The sequence below is a fragment of the Physeter macrocephalus genome, chromosome 19 (genome assembly GCF_002837175.3).
Source record: "Physeter macrocephalus isolate SW-GA chromosome 19, ASM283717v5, whole genome shotgun sequence".
In the NCBI taxonomy this organism is placed as follows: domain Eukaryota; kingdom Metazoa; phylum Chordata; class Mammalia; order Artiodactyla; family Physeteridae; genus Physeter; species Physeter macrocephalus.
Genome location: NC_041232.1, coordinates 61,207,197 through 61,223,660, shown reverse-complemented (window position 1 = coordinate 61,223,660; position 16,464 = coordinate 61,207,197). Strand labels below are relative to the sequence as shown.

At 34.7% G+C, this 16,464-nt stretch overlaps 1 protein-coding gene across 17 annotated transcripts in view; it reads left to right on the top strand.

The window, feature by feature from the left end:
- PIAS2 (protein inhibitor of activated STAT 2) overlaps nt 1-16,464 on the top strand; it is a 102,260-nt gene that overhangs the window by 13,053 nt on the left and 72,743 nt on the right. For all 17 annotated transcript variants that reach the window (XR_008615995.1, XR_003677284.2, XR_003677286.2 and 14 more), the window contains one exon: nt 11,445-11,919. Coding sequence is in view for 12 of the 17 variants with exons in the window: in XM_055080648.1 (XP_054936623.1) it covers nt 11,445-11,919 (475 nt within the window). In the remaining 5 variants the exon portion in view is untranslated. The remainder of the gene's footprint in view (nt 1-11,444; nt 11,920-16,464) is intronic.

The following is a 16,464-nucleotide window of genomic DNA, read 5'->3' as shown; positions in this document are numbered from 1 at the left end:
TCCTTTGGGTTTATTTCTATTCCTTTTCTAATTTCTTAAGTTGGACACCTTGCTTATTAACTTTTAGCACTTTGACAGGCTTAATTGATCATGAATTTCTATGTATTTGCTTTCCCTGCATCACACAAGGGATGAATTCTTTAATTTATGAGTTACTTAAAAGTTTTATTTCCAAACATATGGGTGATCCTTTAGTTAATTTGGTTATTGATTTGTAATTGTGTTGTGGTTAGGCAGCATGATCTGTATGATACCGTCCTTTGAAATCTGTTGCGACTGTGGTCAGTTTTTTGTATTTGAAGAGAATGTGTATTTTCTATTTGTTGGTGCAAAGTTTTATATATGTCCAGTAGTTAGGCTTGTTAATTCTGTTGTTCAAATCTTATATCTTTGTTTTTTTAGAGAGCAGGTGTATGTTAGTCTTTTACTAGAATTATTTTTTCAGTTTCCTTGTAGTTTCTTTCAATTTTAAAAATACATTTTAAAGTTGTTATTAGTACATGAAAATTTAAGTTTATCATATATTGCTGTTGAATTGAAACTTTTACTCTGTGTAGTGACTCCTTATGTCTAGTAATGCTTTTTGTATTACATACTACTGTTTGATATTATCATACCTATTATTATTTTTTTGGTCAGCTAGTTTTGCCTGATATTTAAAATTCTCCCTTCCCCTACATTTTTGTGTTCTTTTATTTTAATTTGTGAATGTCATGCTATTGAATTAAAAAATTAATCTGCTGTAATAGTATTGGTCTTTGTAATTTTAAATTAAACATTTTATTAAAATAATTGTCAATTCACTGCCAGTTTTAAGAAGTAATACAGAGATATCTGTGTACTCTTTACTCAGTTTCCCCCATTGGTAATGTCTTGCAAAACTAGTACAATATCACAACTAGGGTATTGATACTGACACAATATACAGACCATTTCCATCACCACAAGGATCCCTCATATTATTATTTTTATAGCCAGACCCATTTCCTTTCCATCCTCTTAATCTCTAGGACCCACTCGTTTGTTCTTCATTTCTATGATTTTGTCGTTTCAAGAATGTTATATAAATGGGCTCATACAGTTTGTTACCTTTGGGATTCGGTTTTTTTCACTCAGCATAATTCTCTAGAAATTCATCCATGTTGTTAAATGTATTGGTAGGTCATCCTTTTTTACTGTGAGTAGTAGTCCATGGTATGGATTTGTTTAACCATATACCTGTTGAAAGACATCTGAGTTGTTTACAGTTTTTGGCTATTATGAATAAAAGTGCTATGAAGATTTGTGCCTAGGGTTTGTTTTTTTTTTTTTTTGACATAAGTTTTCATTTCTCTGGGATAAATGCCAGGAGTGCAGTTGCTGGGTTGTATGATTACTGTGCATATAGCTTTTTAAGAACTTGCCAGACTGTTTTCCAGAGTGGCTGTACCATTTTACATCCCTACCAGCAATGTATGGAGTGATCCAGTTTTTCTGCATCCTTGTCAGCATTTGGTGTTACCACTGTTTTTGATTTTAGCCATTCTGGTATGTACCTAGTGATATCTTAGTAAGGTTTTAATTTGCACTCCCCTAATGGCTAATGATACTGAACATATTTTCATTTGTTATTTTTCTTCTGTGTATCCCCATTGATGAAATGTCGCTTCATGTCTTTTGTCCTTTTTTCTAATTGGATTGTTTTTTTCCTGTTGAGTTTTGAGAGTTCTAGATATATTCTAGATACTAGTCCTTTGTTGGATTGTCTTTTCATCCTTTTAGCAGGGTCTTGCAAGGGCACAAGTTGTTAATTTTGGTGAGGTTCAGTATATTACTGTTATGCCTTTTGTGAATCTTGCTCTGAGTGTCAAGTATGCAAACTCTATGCTTAGCCCTAGATCTTGAATATTTTCTTCTGTGTTTTCTTCCCTAAGTTTTACAGCTTTTTTCTAACATTTAAGCGTATGATCCATTTGGAGTTATTTTTTATATAAAATGTGAGACTTAGGTGGAAATTCGTTTTTTGGTCTATGGATGCGCAGTTGCTCCAGCACCATTTGTTGAAAGGCTGTCTTTCCTTCATTAAGTTACTTTTGCACCTTCACCAAAACTATTTGGGTGTATTTGTGTAGGTCTGTTTCTGGATTCTCTGTTGTGTTCCACTGACTTTTATGTCTATCCCTCTACTAATACTACATACAGTCTTAATTACTGAGCTAAGTTGTGAAATAGGATAGACAGATTCCTCTCTCTCTGTGCTTTTTCAAAATTGTTTTAGGTCTTCTAGTTCCTTTACCTTTCCATGTAAATTTTAGAATAATCTCATCTCTATCCATAAAAAGTCTTGGTGAGATTTGGGTAGGAATTGTGTTAAATCTGTGTATCAATGTAGGGAAAATTGATATTGTTACTTTGTTGATTCTTCCAATCCACAAAGAATCCGTTTATTTAGATCTTTTTAGGCTTCTTTCATTAGTGTTTGTAGTTTTCAGCAAACAAGTCCTGTATATGTTTTGTTATATTTTTAAACATATGTATTTTCATTTTCCTAGGAGTGATTATAAATAGTATTGTGTTTTTAACTTGTTTTCACATGTTCTTTTTAGTATATAGAGATGTGATTGGTACTTGTGTGTTGGTTTTGTATCCTGCTACCTTGCTGAACTCAGTTATTGGTTCTAGTAGTTGTTTTGCAGATTCCTTGGGATCTGCAAATACAGGCAGTTTTATTTTTTTCTTTTCAACCCCTATGTCTTTTCTTTTTGTTGTCTTATTCCACTAGCTAGAACTTCCAGCACATCCTTGCCTCATTCCCAGTCTTAGGGGGAAGTATTCATTCTTTCACCATTAAGTATGTTAACTCTAAATTTTTTCGTAGGTGCTTTCTGTCAAGTTCAGGAGGTTCTCCTCTATTCCTGTTTTTCTGAGAATTTTTATCATGAGTGGGCATTGCATTTGTCAAATGCTTTTTTCTTCATTGCTGTATATATAAAAGATTATGTATATATAATCACGTGATTTTCTTTTTTAGTTGTTAATATGGTGTACTTCATTGATTTCAAACATTGACCCAACCTTGTATCCCTGGAATAAAAACTTCACTTGGTCTTGGTGTTAATTCTTTTTATATATTGCTCAATTCTATTTGCTAATACTTTAAGTATTTTAGCATCTGTGTTCGTGAAGGATGTTGGTTTGTAGTTTTATTTATTTATTTATTTTTTATTTTTTATTTTGCGGTATGCGGGCCTCTCACTGTTGTGGCCTCTCACGTTGCGGAGCACAGGCTCCGGACGTGCAGGCTCAGTGACCATGGCTCACAGGCCCAGCCGCTCCGCCGCATGTGGGATCTTCCCCGACCGGGGCATGAACCCGCGTCCCCTGCATCGGCAGGCGGACTCTCAACCACTGCGCCACCAGGGAAGCCCTGTAGTTTTATTTTTTGAACTGTCTTTGTTTGGTTTTGGTATCAGGATAATACTAGCGTCATAAAATGAATTTGGAAGTCTCTCATATTCTATTTTCCAGAAGAAATTATGTAGAATCGGTGTTAATTCTTATTTAAATGTTGGGTAGAATTCTCCAATAAAATGATCTGGGTGTGTGGTAATTTCTTTTTTTTTGGAGTTTTAAAATTAAGAATTAAATTTCCTGAATAGCTAGGGGGATATTCAAATTATCAGTTTCATATTGAGTAAGTTTTGGTGGTTTGTGTTTTTCAAGGAATCGATCCATTTCAACCAAGTTGCCAAATTCATGTGTGGAGAGTTGTTCTTAGTATTCCCATATTATCTTTTTGATGCTGTGGTTTCTGTAATGATATCCCCTAATCTTGCTATTTTAATTGGGAAGTTTATTTCATTTTTTTGTTGTTGAGATTATTGATATATTTGCATTTATTTCTACCCCTTCATTTTGAGCATATTGCTTTTGCTGGGTTTTGTTGCCCTATCTGTTTTCTTGCTGTCTTTTGGGTTGTTCATTTTCCTTCCCTCTTTTTCATGTTTTCCCCATTTTACTAGTTGTGAAATTAGTACTTTTTTTTGTTTTGCTTTCTCACAGACTCTTGAAGTTTTCTTGAATTTTCTCTTGAAACTTTAATATATGTATGTAAATCTAAAATTACTTTCTTTTCCTTCCTTGCCTGTAGAATACTTTAGACTGCTTACCACTCTTCATGCATGCCATTTTGCCCAGCACTTTTGTTCTATCTTTTCTTAGCCTCACAAATTTGATATTATAATTTTATCCAGTTAACTATCTCCCTCCCCAGGTTTGTCATTTTCTTTGCTCATCATTCTGCTGTCTTAATACTCATTCCTTTAGATTACTCTGGTTCAACAGTGATGGGCTTTTACTTCCCTTCAATGTGTTAGGTATGCTTTCCTCCTTAGGATTTTTGCACCTGCTGTGTCCTGTGCCTTGGAATGCTTTTCCTCTGATATCCATTGGGTGCTTTATTACTTTTTCAGTTACTTACTCAGTTACTTTCTCAGGGAGCTCTACTTTCTTTAAAATTGCAAATCCTCGGGCTTCCCTGGTGGCGCAGTGGTTGAGAGTCCGCCTGCCGATGCAGGGGACACGAGTTCATGCCCCGGTCCGGGAAGATCCCACATAACGTGGAGCGGCTGGGCCCGTGAGCCATGGCCACTGAGCCTGCGCGTCCGGAGCCTGCGCTCCGCAATGGGAGAGCCCACAACAATGAGAGGCCCGCATAACGCAAAAAAAAAAAAAAAAAAAAAATGGCAAATCCTCTACCTCTTCACTTCATTTCCTTTTCCTCCTTTATTTTTGTCCATTGTGTTCATCACCACGTCATATTATGTATTTTATTTAATTCTTTGTTGTAAGTTTGATCTGTCAAGATTCACTGGAACTTTATTATATTTATAACTTAAGTTGGGGAGAGAGAATTGACATCTTTTCAGCATTTACTACTTTTGCCTAGTAACATAATATATTCCTTAATTTATTCAAGGTTTTTAAAAAAATGTACTATCAGTTTTTCTTAATGTAGGTCTTGCAAATTTTTAAAATTTATACCTTTGCATTTCATATCCTTATGTTACCTAGATTCATTTTAAAAAATACTGTTTTCCCTGATAAGTCATTTGAAAACCTATTTGATGTACAGAGAATTCAAAAAATTTTGTTGACTCATTATTATTGGGTCTGATTTTTCAGTGGATTTTCTTTTATTTCCAATATAAAAATTTCTATCATTTGTAAATTGTTAATGTTACTTTTAAGTTTTTTACTGTCTAGGTTCTTTGGAATTCTTTTAAATGGCAAAATGTAATGTGTATTTTATAGGTCTTTATGATCCACTGTTTCATCTTTAAGTATATTTGTTATTGATTTCTGATAGGTATTCTTTATCATGCTAAGAGTTTCTTTCTATTCCTGTTTGTTGAGAGGCTTTGTCAGGAATGGATATTATCGAATGCTTTTCTAGCGTTTATCCACATAATCATATGGCTTTTTTGTGAATCAATAAATCTTTTGTATTGTTTTCATTCTTTGTCAATTTTCAGAATACTAATGAGTTGGTTTCCCAATATTTTCTAAAGGAGATCAGTGAGTTGTTTTTTAAGTATCATTATGTGCAAATAATATTTAATATATTTGATGTTTTTGAATCGGATGCAGTTATTAGTCTTTTTGCTGCTCAAATCGGCTTGTCTTCGGCTACTGGGTTGTTTTCTGTGTCCTTCTGACAAGATTCCAGTAGTCTTTGATAATTTCTTTGCTTTCTGAATAGGATGTTGTAGGCTTATCTTGTGCATTTTCTACCCCAGACTTGCCAGTTTCCTCAAGGAGCCTGGGTTCTTTTTGTGGGAAATGGTATTTAGACCACAATCTTTTTATCCTAGCTTTAAACAAACTGACATTTTTTGTTTAATTAAATCTAAAATACTTTCAGGTTAATAGTAAAGTTGGGAAGATAGTACAGTGCCATATACCCCACAACCAGTTTCCCATTCAAGCAAACTTTTTACTATGGAAGCATTCTAACTTACAAAGGTAGAGAATTCCCCGTGTACCCAATACCCAACAGTTATCACCTCTGGTCTTTTTTCGTGTATGTCCTCACCTACTCCCCACAAATGATTTTAGAGGAAATTCCATATATTTTATATAAGTTTTATTCATAAATATTTCAGTATGTGACTATAAGGACAGAAATAATCTTAACCAAGTAATTTACTAAATTTATGTTAAACCATTTTTATTTTTGTAGATTAAACTTTATTTGGGTACTTTGAGGGCTTTTGTGTCTGTACTCATAGGAAACATTGATGTGTTACAAAAAGACTCATTATCATCTCTCTTGGGAAATGAGAAAGAATAGGTGGTATACTAGGTGTTTCGTCAGGCTCTTGCCTAAACTTTTGGTTGGATGAGTGGATTCCCCTGCTGAAGTTTGAAAAACAATAATTTGCATATTTTAAAAACTTGTGTTCAACCATTTTTTCCATGTTTGTCTTCTATCCTGTATTTGATTTTGACTCTTTTTTTAAAAAAAATATATTTATTTATTTATTTTTGGCTGTGTTGGGTCTTCGTTTCTGTGCGTGGGCTTTCTCTAGTTGCGGCAAGCGGGGGCCACTCTTCATCGCGGTGCACAGTCCTCTCACTGTCGCGGCCTCTCTTGTTGTGGAGCACAAGCTCCAGATGCACAGGCTCAGTAGTTGTGGCTCACGGACCCAGTTGCTCCGCGGCATGTGGGATCTTCCCAGACCAGGGCTCAAACCCGTGTCCCCTGCATTGGCAGGCAGATTCTCAACCACTGCGCCACCAGGGAAGCCCAGATTTTCTGACTCTTATGCTCTTGAACAGTTTAAGGAACAGAATTCCATCTTTTCCTTGAAGAGTTAGTAGAATTTATTTACTAAGCTATCTTGTCTGGATAGATACTTTTGGAAGTGGAGGGGGACAAAGATAATATACTTCTTGAATCAGATTGAGTAATTTATATTTTTCTAGGAAATAACTTACGTCTATATCTTTAAGTTATTAGAATATAACAGCATGTGCTGTTCTCTTTGTTTTAAGAAATTTGCTTAGTATTTGTGGTCTTTATGTTTCTTTTCTCATTCTCAGGACCGTATTCATTTTCTTTGCCTTTTTTTGGCCTGACTTTACAGGCTTCTTGCATTTTGCTTTCTAAGTCATGTTTTCTTGCTTTTATCCTTTAATTCTTCACTCTTTTTGAGGGTGTGTGTTTGTTACTTTTTTGCTTCTCGAATTGACTACTCAATTTATTTTAAATCTTGTATAAAATGGAAGCATTTAGGGAGATGGTCTCCCAAGCTTTGGCTTATTTTATAGGTTTTTAAAATGTGTTTTTTTTATTGTTTCTTTTAATAGATGATTTTCAATTTTGATTTTTTTTAGCTGAGTAGTTATTTTTATCAGTGCGTTGTGAGGAAGAGAGCCACATCAAGTATCTCAAGTAAAAAGGGATTTAATTATAGGGACTACATGATTTCACAGGAGTGCAGGGCCAGGAACTGGGGCCTCTTGTGACTTCTGGAATTGCAGTATCTTTCTAACTGGCCATATAGTTTTTCTTACGGCATCAGCTCAAACATGCCTTTGATGTATTGATTATGTACCTGATATTTTTTTAATCCATTCTTACTTATAAGTGGTGTAGATTGTTTTAATATTGTAGTTGGGATAGGCGATATTAATAATGTGATTTGTCAGTTTCCATCAGCAGCTCCTTTCCCTTCCCCATATTAGACATAATAGCAGATGGAGGATTTACAAAGCTGTATTGTTCTTTACCATGACTTTTTTTTAAATAGATCTTTATTGGAGTATAATTGCTTCACAGTATAAATACTGTGTTAGTTTCTGTTGTACACCAAAGTGAATCAGCCACATGCATACATATGTCTCCATATTCCCTCCCTCTTGAGCCTCCCTCCCACCCTCCCTATCCCACCCCTCTAGGTTATCACAGAACATCAAGATGATCTCTCTGTGCTATGTTGCTGCTTCCCACTAGCTAATTACTTTGCGTTCAGTAGTATATATATGTCGATGCTACTCTCACTTCGCCCCAGCTTCCCCCTCCCACCCTGTGTCTTCAAGTCCATTCTCTATGCCTACATCTTTCTTCCTGCCCTGCAACTAAGTTCATCAGTACCTTTTTTTTTTTTAAGGTTCCATATATATGTGTTAGCTGACCCACTAGAGCTTCCCCAAATTCTGTGCTATTTTTGACAATTTTATAGCACTTTCAAGTGGCCTTCACTCCTATATGTAATGTTTCAGTTATATAAAGTCCCAGCTTTAAAATTTTTTAATAATTTTGTGTTATTTAAATTTGACGAAGAAAAAGATTGATTTAAATTTCTAGTCTTAATTTATTTAGCTTTTCTTTAGAAATAAGATTGCTTATGTATCTTTTTAAAAATAAGTTATGCCAACATAGTTCTCTGTAGTTCATGAATTTCCTTAAAGTCAGTCAGCAAACATTTATTGAGAAATTTCTGTGTATAGAGCACATAGCAATTGTAACTGAAGTATTAGAGGGCAGACTTTGGGAGGCAGCAGGATGAACTGGATAAAATCCACTTGAAAAAAATTAGACTAGAAATGTAGACATCAGAGATTGGTGGAAAGTAACAGCTGAAATACGTTCTTGGTAGTATTCATAGCAGGCTCACCTTAGCTGGTGGCTGCTGAAATTGGTTGAAGACAGAGTTAAAAAAAAAATAAAAGCATCACTTTAAGGAGAAGTGGGATCCAGCAAAGTTTGCCAAGAAAAACATATTCATAGAATTTGACTTAGTAATCTCCTCAGAGAATATCTTAATAGTGAATGCTAAATAAAGGAGAGTTTTTTTTGTTGTTGTTTTAAAATAGAAATTGATGACCAGAAAGATAATGTGACTTTGCCAAGGTCCTGAGTCTTGATGCCAGGACTCGACCTTCAACTAGTGATTGCTGGTGTGAAGTTTTCCACAGGGTACCATTGACTCTCAACACCATCATCTTTGAGCAAGTGCCTGGCAATACTTTATTTTGGCAACATTTTGCAGTGCAAAGACTGTCCTGTCTCCTCTTGTTTCCTTTGCCCTTCCCTAAACCGGGGGATTTCTGTTTTGCTTCAGAATCCTGTGATTCTGCATTCATAGTTGTAAGCCTTTCTCTCTTTCTTCCTTTTCATTTGTATGTTTACAATAGCTGTTAGACCAATTACTTCAGCATTCTTTGCCAAATAAAGTTACCATTGGAAATAAGTATTATGAGACCTCCCAGAAATTCCTTTTTGAGAGTCAAGCTTTAGGGTACCTTGTACTCTATTTTGTCATTTCTGTAAAACAAGTTTCCTTAAAGTGAAGAATACCTGAAAATAAGTGTAAGGAGAGAAGCAGTGTATTCTGAGTTAGTTTGATTTCTTTAGAAAAAAATCACAGAAAGCGTGATTGTTGTTAGCATTCTCCATGATTTAATGCTATTTATGCTACTGTAATATAAGCAGATTTCAATTGAAGTATTTTTTTAGGATTGAGGACTCTGGGAAAGATGCATTGCATTTCTTGCTTGGGAGGAAACTTCCAAAAGCTATCATAGTCCTTATTATGCATGAAACCTTGACTGTTACTGGTGTGCCATGAGATAGGCCAAAAATTTTCTTGTTTTCCATCTTTGTTGTTCATAGCATAAGGGGTAAGATAAATAAAATCTTCCTTTTACACATGGGGGAAATGAAGCGAGTTAAAGTATAACGATCATGGTATTTGTGATATATGTTGTTATTAGAGTATGATTTAGAGCCGTACTGTCCAGTGTGGTAGCTACTAGCCACATGTGGCTCCCTAAGCACTTGAAGTGGTGGTAGTCCGAATTGAGATGTGCTCCAAGTGTGAAATACACACTGGATATTGAAGACCTAGTATGAAAAAGATCTCATTGACACTTAAAAAATGACTATTTTTAAACCACAAAAACTGATTTCATCTTGAAATAATACTTTTTGATATATTGGGTTAAATAAAGCATATTATCAAAATTAACTTAAAATTTATTTTAATGTGGCTACTAGAAAATTTAGAATTATATATGTGGTTCCTATTTCTATTGGACAGCACTGATCAAGAGTATAAAATGGTTGCTAGGATTATAACTCAGTATTCTCTGACTTGTACAATATGAAATTTGGAGACATGGTATATGAAGTAGAATTATGATACAGCTTGTACATGCAGATTACTTTGATATATTTAAATTTGTTTGCATTTTGGAAAACTAGCAAGTATTGCCAACAATTATTTTAAAAACCAGAGTTATAGCAATTGTTCCTGGGCTGTCAATGAGACTTAAAAGTGCAGAACGGAGGAATTATGAATCACTGCCAACTGTAGGTATGGCCACTGCATCCTCACCAGGTTGAGAAGGAATCCCAGGCAGCTGTAGAGTGTGCAGCACTGAGGAGGAGGGCTGGGGAAAGTTTCCTTAAGGTCGGTTTCTGAAAGGGCTTTTGCTCAGCTCCAGGTCTTACTCCTCTTTCTGGCCAGATGGTGCATGTGTGGTACAGATAAATCTGACCCAAGTGTGGTTTACCTCTGAGTTCAGAATTGGCTGAAAATGACTTAAGTAGGTGGGTTTATGAGGCAGTAAGTGGTTAGAATTTACTAGGTTTTGTTGAATTATATAGAAGGCTCCTGTGAAACAGGAACTACTTATAATCTTCATTTTATACCCAAGAACAAGTAGGTAGAGTGGCAAGGAGGGTATCTTGCCTTTTAAGATTTATGACCACTCATATCCTTCCTCTTCAAAGCTATTTTTCACATTGGATACTTAGCTGGGAATCATTTTAGAAGTTTGACTGCTAAATAAGATGTATGTGGTTTTTAGCTTTAATATTTAAAAACGTTCTTATTTTCTTATGTTGTGTGTTCCTTAATATTTGAGCTGGGGTAAAAAAATTCATTGGATTTTGTATTACAGTTCTGTCTTGATTTTGTAGATTTCTTGCTTAACCTCAGAAGTTTTACAGGTACGTTGTTGCAGAAGCCTAAATTTTTTTGGTTAATTGGTGATGATACTGTAACAGACATTACATTGTGTATTGGTAGGGCTTAGTTTTGAAGAGGAACATTTTCATTGGTTTAGATTTCATAGTGATAAAGCAAATATGGGTTTACACTTGGGCATAATCATATAATGAAGTGGTTAGCAGAAACCAATAGATCATAGATTACCAAAATTGAGTACAACAAAGCATAATTAACACTATAACTTGACTGTAATTGGTGGGGGAGGGGTGGTGGCTATAGAAACAATAACAATTCTAAGTGATATGCGAAAATGCTGGTTACTAGCACATGTCAGTTGATAGAATGCTAGAAAAATCAGATTTTACAGCGTATTTTAGATAGGATTTTTATATGCTTGAGGCCTACTATTGGCTTATATCCCTTTTTTTTTTTCTTTCCTTTTAGAATATGGTTTCTAGTTTTAGGGTTTCTGAACTACAAGTGTTACTAGGCTTTGCCGGAAGGAATAAAAGTGGACGCAAGCATGACCTCCTGATGAGGGCGTTGCATTTATTGAAGAGCGGCTGCAGCCCTGCGGTTCAGATTAAAATCCGAGAATTGTATAGACGCCGATACCCACGGACTCTTGAAGGCCTTTCTGATTTATCCACAATCAAATCATCGGTTTTCAGTTTGGATGGTAGCTCCTCACCTGTAGAACCTGACCTGTCTGTGGCTGGAATCCACTCGTTGCCTTCCACTTCAGTTACACCTCACTCGCCGTCCTCTCCTGTTGGTTCTGTGCTGCTTCAAGATACTAAACCCACGTTTGAGATGCAGCAGCCATCTCCCCCAATCCCTCCTGTTCATCCGGATGTGCAGTTAAAAAACTTACCCTTTTATGATGTCCTTGATGTTCTCATCAAGCCCACGAGTTTAGGTAAGTGTTAGAGAAATCTGTTTCTTCTGGACAAGAGAGTAAGTAAAGCAAGAGGCCTTCAACTGTTAATTAATGATTTGCTGTTAATATTATAAAACTGAGGCATTAAAATACCAAATGTTTAAATGTACAAATAAAAAGAAATATTGGCAACCATGACAGAAAGCTAGTATAAAACTCTTCATTCATCAAACTTTCTTCTTATAGCTTAGAACTCAAATTGCTTCTGTGTGTGTACGAAAAGACACAAATCTTATTTATTGCTGTGGTTCCACATTTTGATGCTTTTGATATTTTTACAAAGAGACTTAGTTTCTGTTTAACATAGCTTTTTAAACTGTTTTCCTAAGGAATATAAATCTTTTATACTTAATTTTTTCCTAACGTGGCAGAGTTTGACACGTTTTTTAGCTTTTTGTTTAATAACCATTGACTGCTTAGAAAATGTAATAAATTTTATATTATTAAACGTTGATAAATAACATGTGACTTAAATTTATACCTAGGTTCATGACTTCTATGCTGTAATGGCATAATTTCTTACTGGCTAATCAAATTATTTACAGAGGTATTTGAATTTATTGATAAAATAAATTGTTCGGGAAATAGCATTTCATATAGTCCGGGAGGTCATTTTCCTTTCCATCCTAGGAAGAACCCTTTTTGTCTCAAGTCATTTGAAAACTCTCTTAAATATACCAATGTGCTTTTTTAGTTTTGTATAGGACTATACTTGGTTGAACTAGAAGGAAAATTTGAGGGGCAGAGCTGGTTAATGGGGTCAGTATGGCCTGATGGTGGCAGGCCAAGGTGGCTATGCTTTTCCCAGGCCCTTTCTTCTTGCTTTGTTTTTGTTTAACAAAACTGAGCCAGGGAGGTAGAGTAATGCATTTTATCCCTTCATTACATTCATCCTGAAATAAGGATTCTGTGTTTGTTCGCATTTGTGCAAAGTCCTTTGAGTAGAATTATTGCATCAAAGAGTAAGGACTCTTGATAACATATCACTAAATTAGTTTCCAGAATAGCTGTGCCAGTTTAAATTCCAAAAAGTGAGAGAATGTCTCTCGTTGCACTTTTTACTTCCTGCCTTTATTGATCTTTGCAATTTCGGTAGATGAAAACTTGTATCTTGTTTAGATTTTTCATTTTTAAAATTAATAACAGGAACAAACATTTAAAATGTTTATTACCCAGCTGTGTTTCTTTTATGATTTTACTTTCATTTTTAACTCTTTTTTTAAACCAGGTTCATTTATCTGCTTAAAATGTTTCCATAACTTATTTTTTAATTTTTCCTTTTTTCACGGTTTTTGGTTCATACCAATGTACATACAATGTCATGGCTCATTCACATGTTTCTTAGGAATCACTGCAAATTTATTTCTTTGTGTTTTGAGAAAGATTCAGATGAGTAATGTGCTTAGGTGACCCTACCTCATGGAACTCCTCAGGAATATGGCTAAGGCAGGACTGAGCATAAGAGGCCATGTGGGGTCCTGGTTACAGGGGAAGGTGTTTCAGAACCAGATCGAATGCCTGGAAGGAAGATGACTGGAGATGGAGAGAAGATGCAGCAGCATGTCTTCTCTGCTCCTAGCGTCAGCGGTGTGCCAAGCAGCGAGCTCTGAAGAGGCTTTGTGCCTTGCTTTCCATACTCTCCTTTGTTCAGAAACAGAAATAGGAATTTTCTTACTTTTCTGTATTCTTCATAGAGTTTCTCTTTCATTAACCTCAATTAAAGGAAGGTAATAGGCTTTTTATAAATTTACTAAAATAAAATTTTTGTATCTCATGTGGCTTAGGTAAAATAATGCCAGAGGCATTTTTTGTTGAAGAGTGGGTAAGAAGAAAACCTGCCTTTTGCTCATAGCTTACATTAGAATGTAAGAAATACATAAAACCTCAGAACTTATAAAATAACTTTTTTCTCCTGAGCTAAAAAATTGTTAACTCATGTATTTTTCAGGAGTTCTGCCTATCATTGTGTTTATAAACTTTATAAACAGATTTTTGTTTTAAAACAAGGCTTAAACATTTCCTTATCCTGCCTTCCTTAAAAAGAAAAAGAAAAAAGAATTTTCTTAATGTATATAGTCTTATTATTTCAGATTCATAAAACAGTGATCTAAAAAAGGCTGTTTTAGACTTTGAAGTAGGAAGTTAAAAAATCGGCATAATACCATATAGTCTGCCAAATAAAAGTGGAAAAATTTTATCATTTCCAGTAACGACCTTCATATGAAAATTTTTAGTGTCATGATGTCTAAAGCAATGCAGTGACATTTAGAAATTGCCTTAAGTTTTAATGATTTGGTTATATAATGTTGAAAATACTTGTAAAAATAAAAATGTGGGGTAAATCCATTTATTTGGAACACTGTTATGGAGAAACCTCTTTACATTTGGGAACTGAGAATTAGCCTCAGGAATTGAAAGAGATACCAAATCCGTATTTCAAAGCACATATTCTTTATATCCATGGGCCAGTCTGTGTATTCTCGATTTAATATATAGTTGATCAGATGATTTCTAAGCCATCAACATACTGTTGAGCAGGAATTAATTAACAACATGGGAAAGATTGGAAGAGCCCTGGTAGAAAAAAACAAACAAAAAGTCAAAAAATGTCGTTCCAAAACCTCTTGGGAATATTGAAACCAATAGTCCTTTAGTATTGAGGGAATCGCTGTTACAACAGGGTGCATGTATTGATGCCAAATAAAACCCCCAAACAACCACGACGAGTATATTCTATTTAAGAAGATACATTATTACAGTTTTGCAGTTTGGTTTTATTAAAATTGTTTAAATAAAATTATTTTAGCATTTAAAATGACAAACTGTGGCATCTAGAAAGCATGAGTGTACACAATAATACTAAGTGAGATTCTCTATAGCTGAGGTTTTACTGTAACAGATGCATAATCCCCTAATCTGAAAACAGGCTAACAAAATCTCTCTTCTCTTCCCTTAAATAGCTCTTCTAATTTGCTCTCGCAGGCAGTATTTTTGTCTTTTTTTTCAATTTTCTGTTTTCTTTCTTCTCTTCTTTTTTTAAGATAATTTCTTTTGATGATGAAATCCTTTCTCTTTAAAAAATTTGTCTATATTCAGTCTGTACAAAAGAATACATAAAAAACATTGTTATAAAGAATATCCATGAATGAACACCTGTGAAACCACTGCACAGATTTTAAGAAAGGAACATTGCCAGTATCTTTGAAGCCATTTCCTTGCCTTTTCCTTTTTGAGTTAAATCACTATTCTGGATTTTGTGTTTCTCTCTTTTGCTTGTTTTACCGTATGTGTATAAAAAAATGTAATGTTTAATTGGCTTGCTTTTGAAATTTATATGATGGTATACTGTGTATATATTCTTCTGTGACTGGCTCTTTTTGTTCACTCTGTTTATAAACATCTACATGTTGATATGTCTAGCTGTTTGGTATTTTGTGAAATACCTTCAAAGTATTATGAGTCTTTGATTCCTTAAAATTTCTTCATTGTGCTTTTCAGATTGCAAAAGTAATTTATGCTAGTAATTGAAAATTCAAACAGAAGTATAACAAAAAGGGAAAGTCCCTCATAATCTCATTTATTACTCAGCTTGAGTCATATCAAAAATTAACTGTTTCTCTGCGTGTTATGTCATCTTTTTTCTCTTCCCCTTCGTTGAACAAGGCTCTTCTAACCACAGAGCCACTGTGCCACTTTTCTGGTGGAGGTAGAAGGCATTATTCTACTTGTACCACTGTGAAAAGTGCCCTCTGGAGTTCTGCGCCTTGACAATCTTTCTTAACTGTATTTCTTAGAAATATATTGTACATCTGTAGATTATAGTAGATCTGTTATCTTGTAGATGTACCATAGCTGAACCAGTATTCTGTTGATGTACATTTTCAGTTGTTTTCAGTTTTTATTATTTATTCAGAAGTATTTTAGTGTATAACATGTCTTGGGCACTATTCTTGCAGTCTTAGAATCATTGCTGCTGTGAGCATTTTTGCATATGTGTTTCTGAATACTTGCATTGCATATTCGTGAAGTGTAAATGCCTAGATGTGAATATTTTGGGTCAAGGAGTATGATTATTTAATATTTTGATATTCAACTTTTGTAGAGAAATTTTGCTTGCTTCAGAAGCATCATAGCAATTTACACTCCCAATAATGTATGAATGTATTATTTTCCCTACACCTCATCAGCATTGTGTTGTTGGTCTTTTCATCTTTGCAATCTGATAGGTGACAAATTAATGAGCGTCAACATCTTTTCTTATTCTTAAATTTCTGAATATTAGGAAATACTCATTAAGCCTCTGGGTGCAGTTAAACACAGCCCAATCCAAAAATGGGCAGCAGACCTAAATAGACATTTCTCCATAGAAGATATACAGATTGCCAACAAACACATGAAAGGATGCTCAACATCATTAATCGTTAGAGGAATGCAAATCAAAACTACAATGAGATATCATCTCACACCGGTCAGATTGGCCATCATCAAAAAATCTAGAAACAATAAATGCTGGAGAGGGTGTGG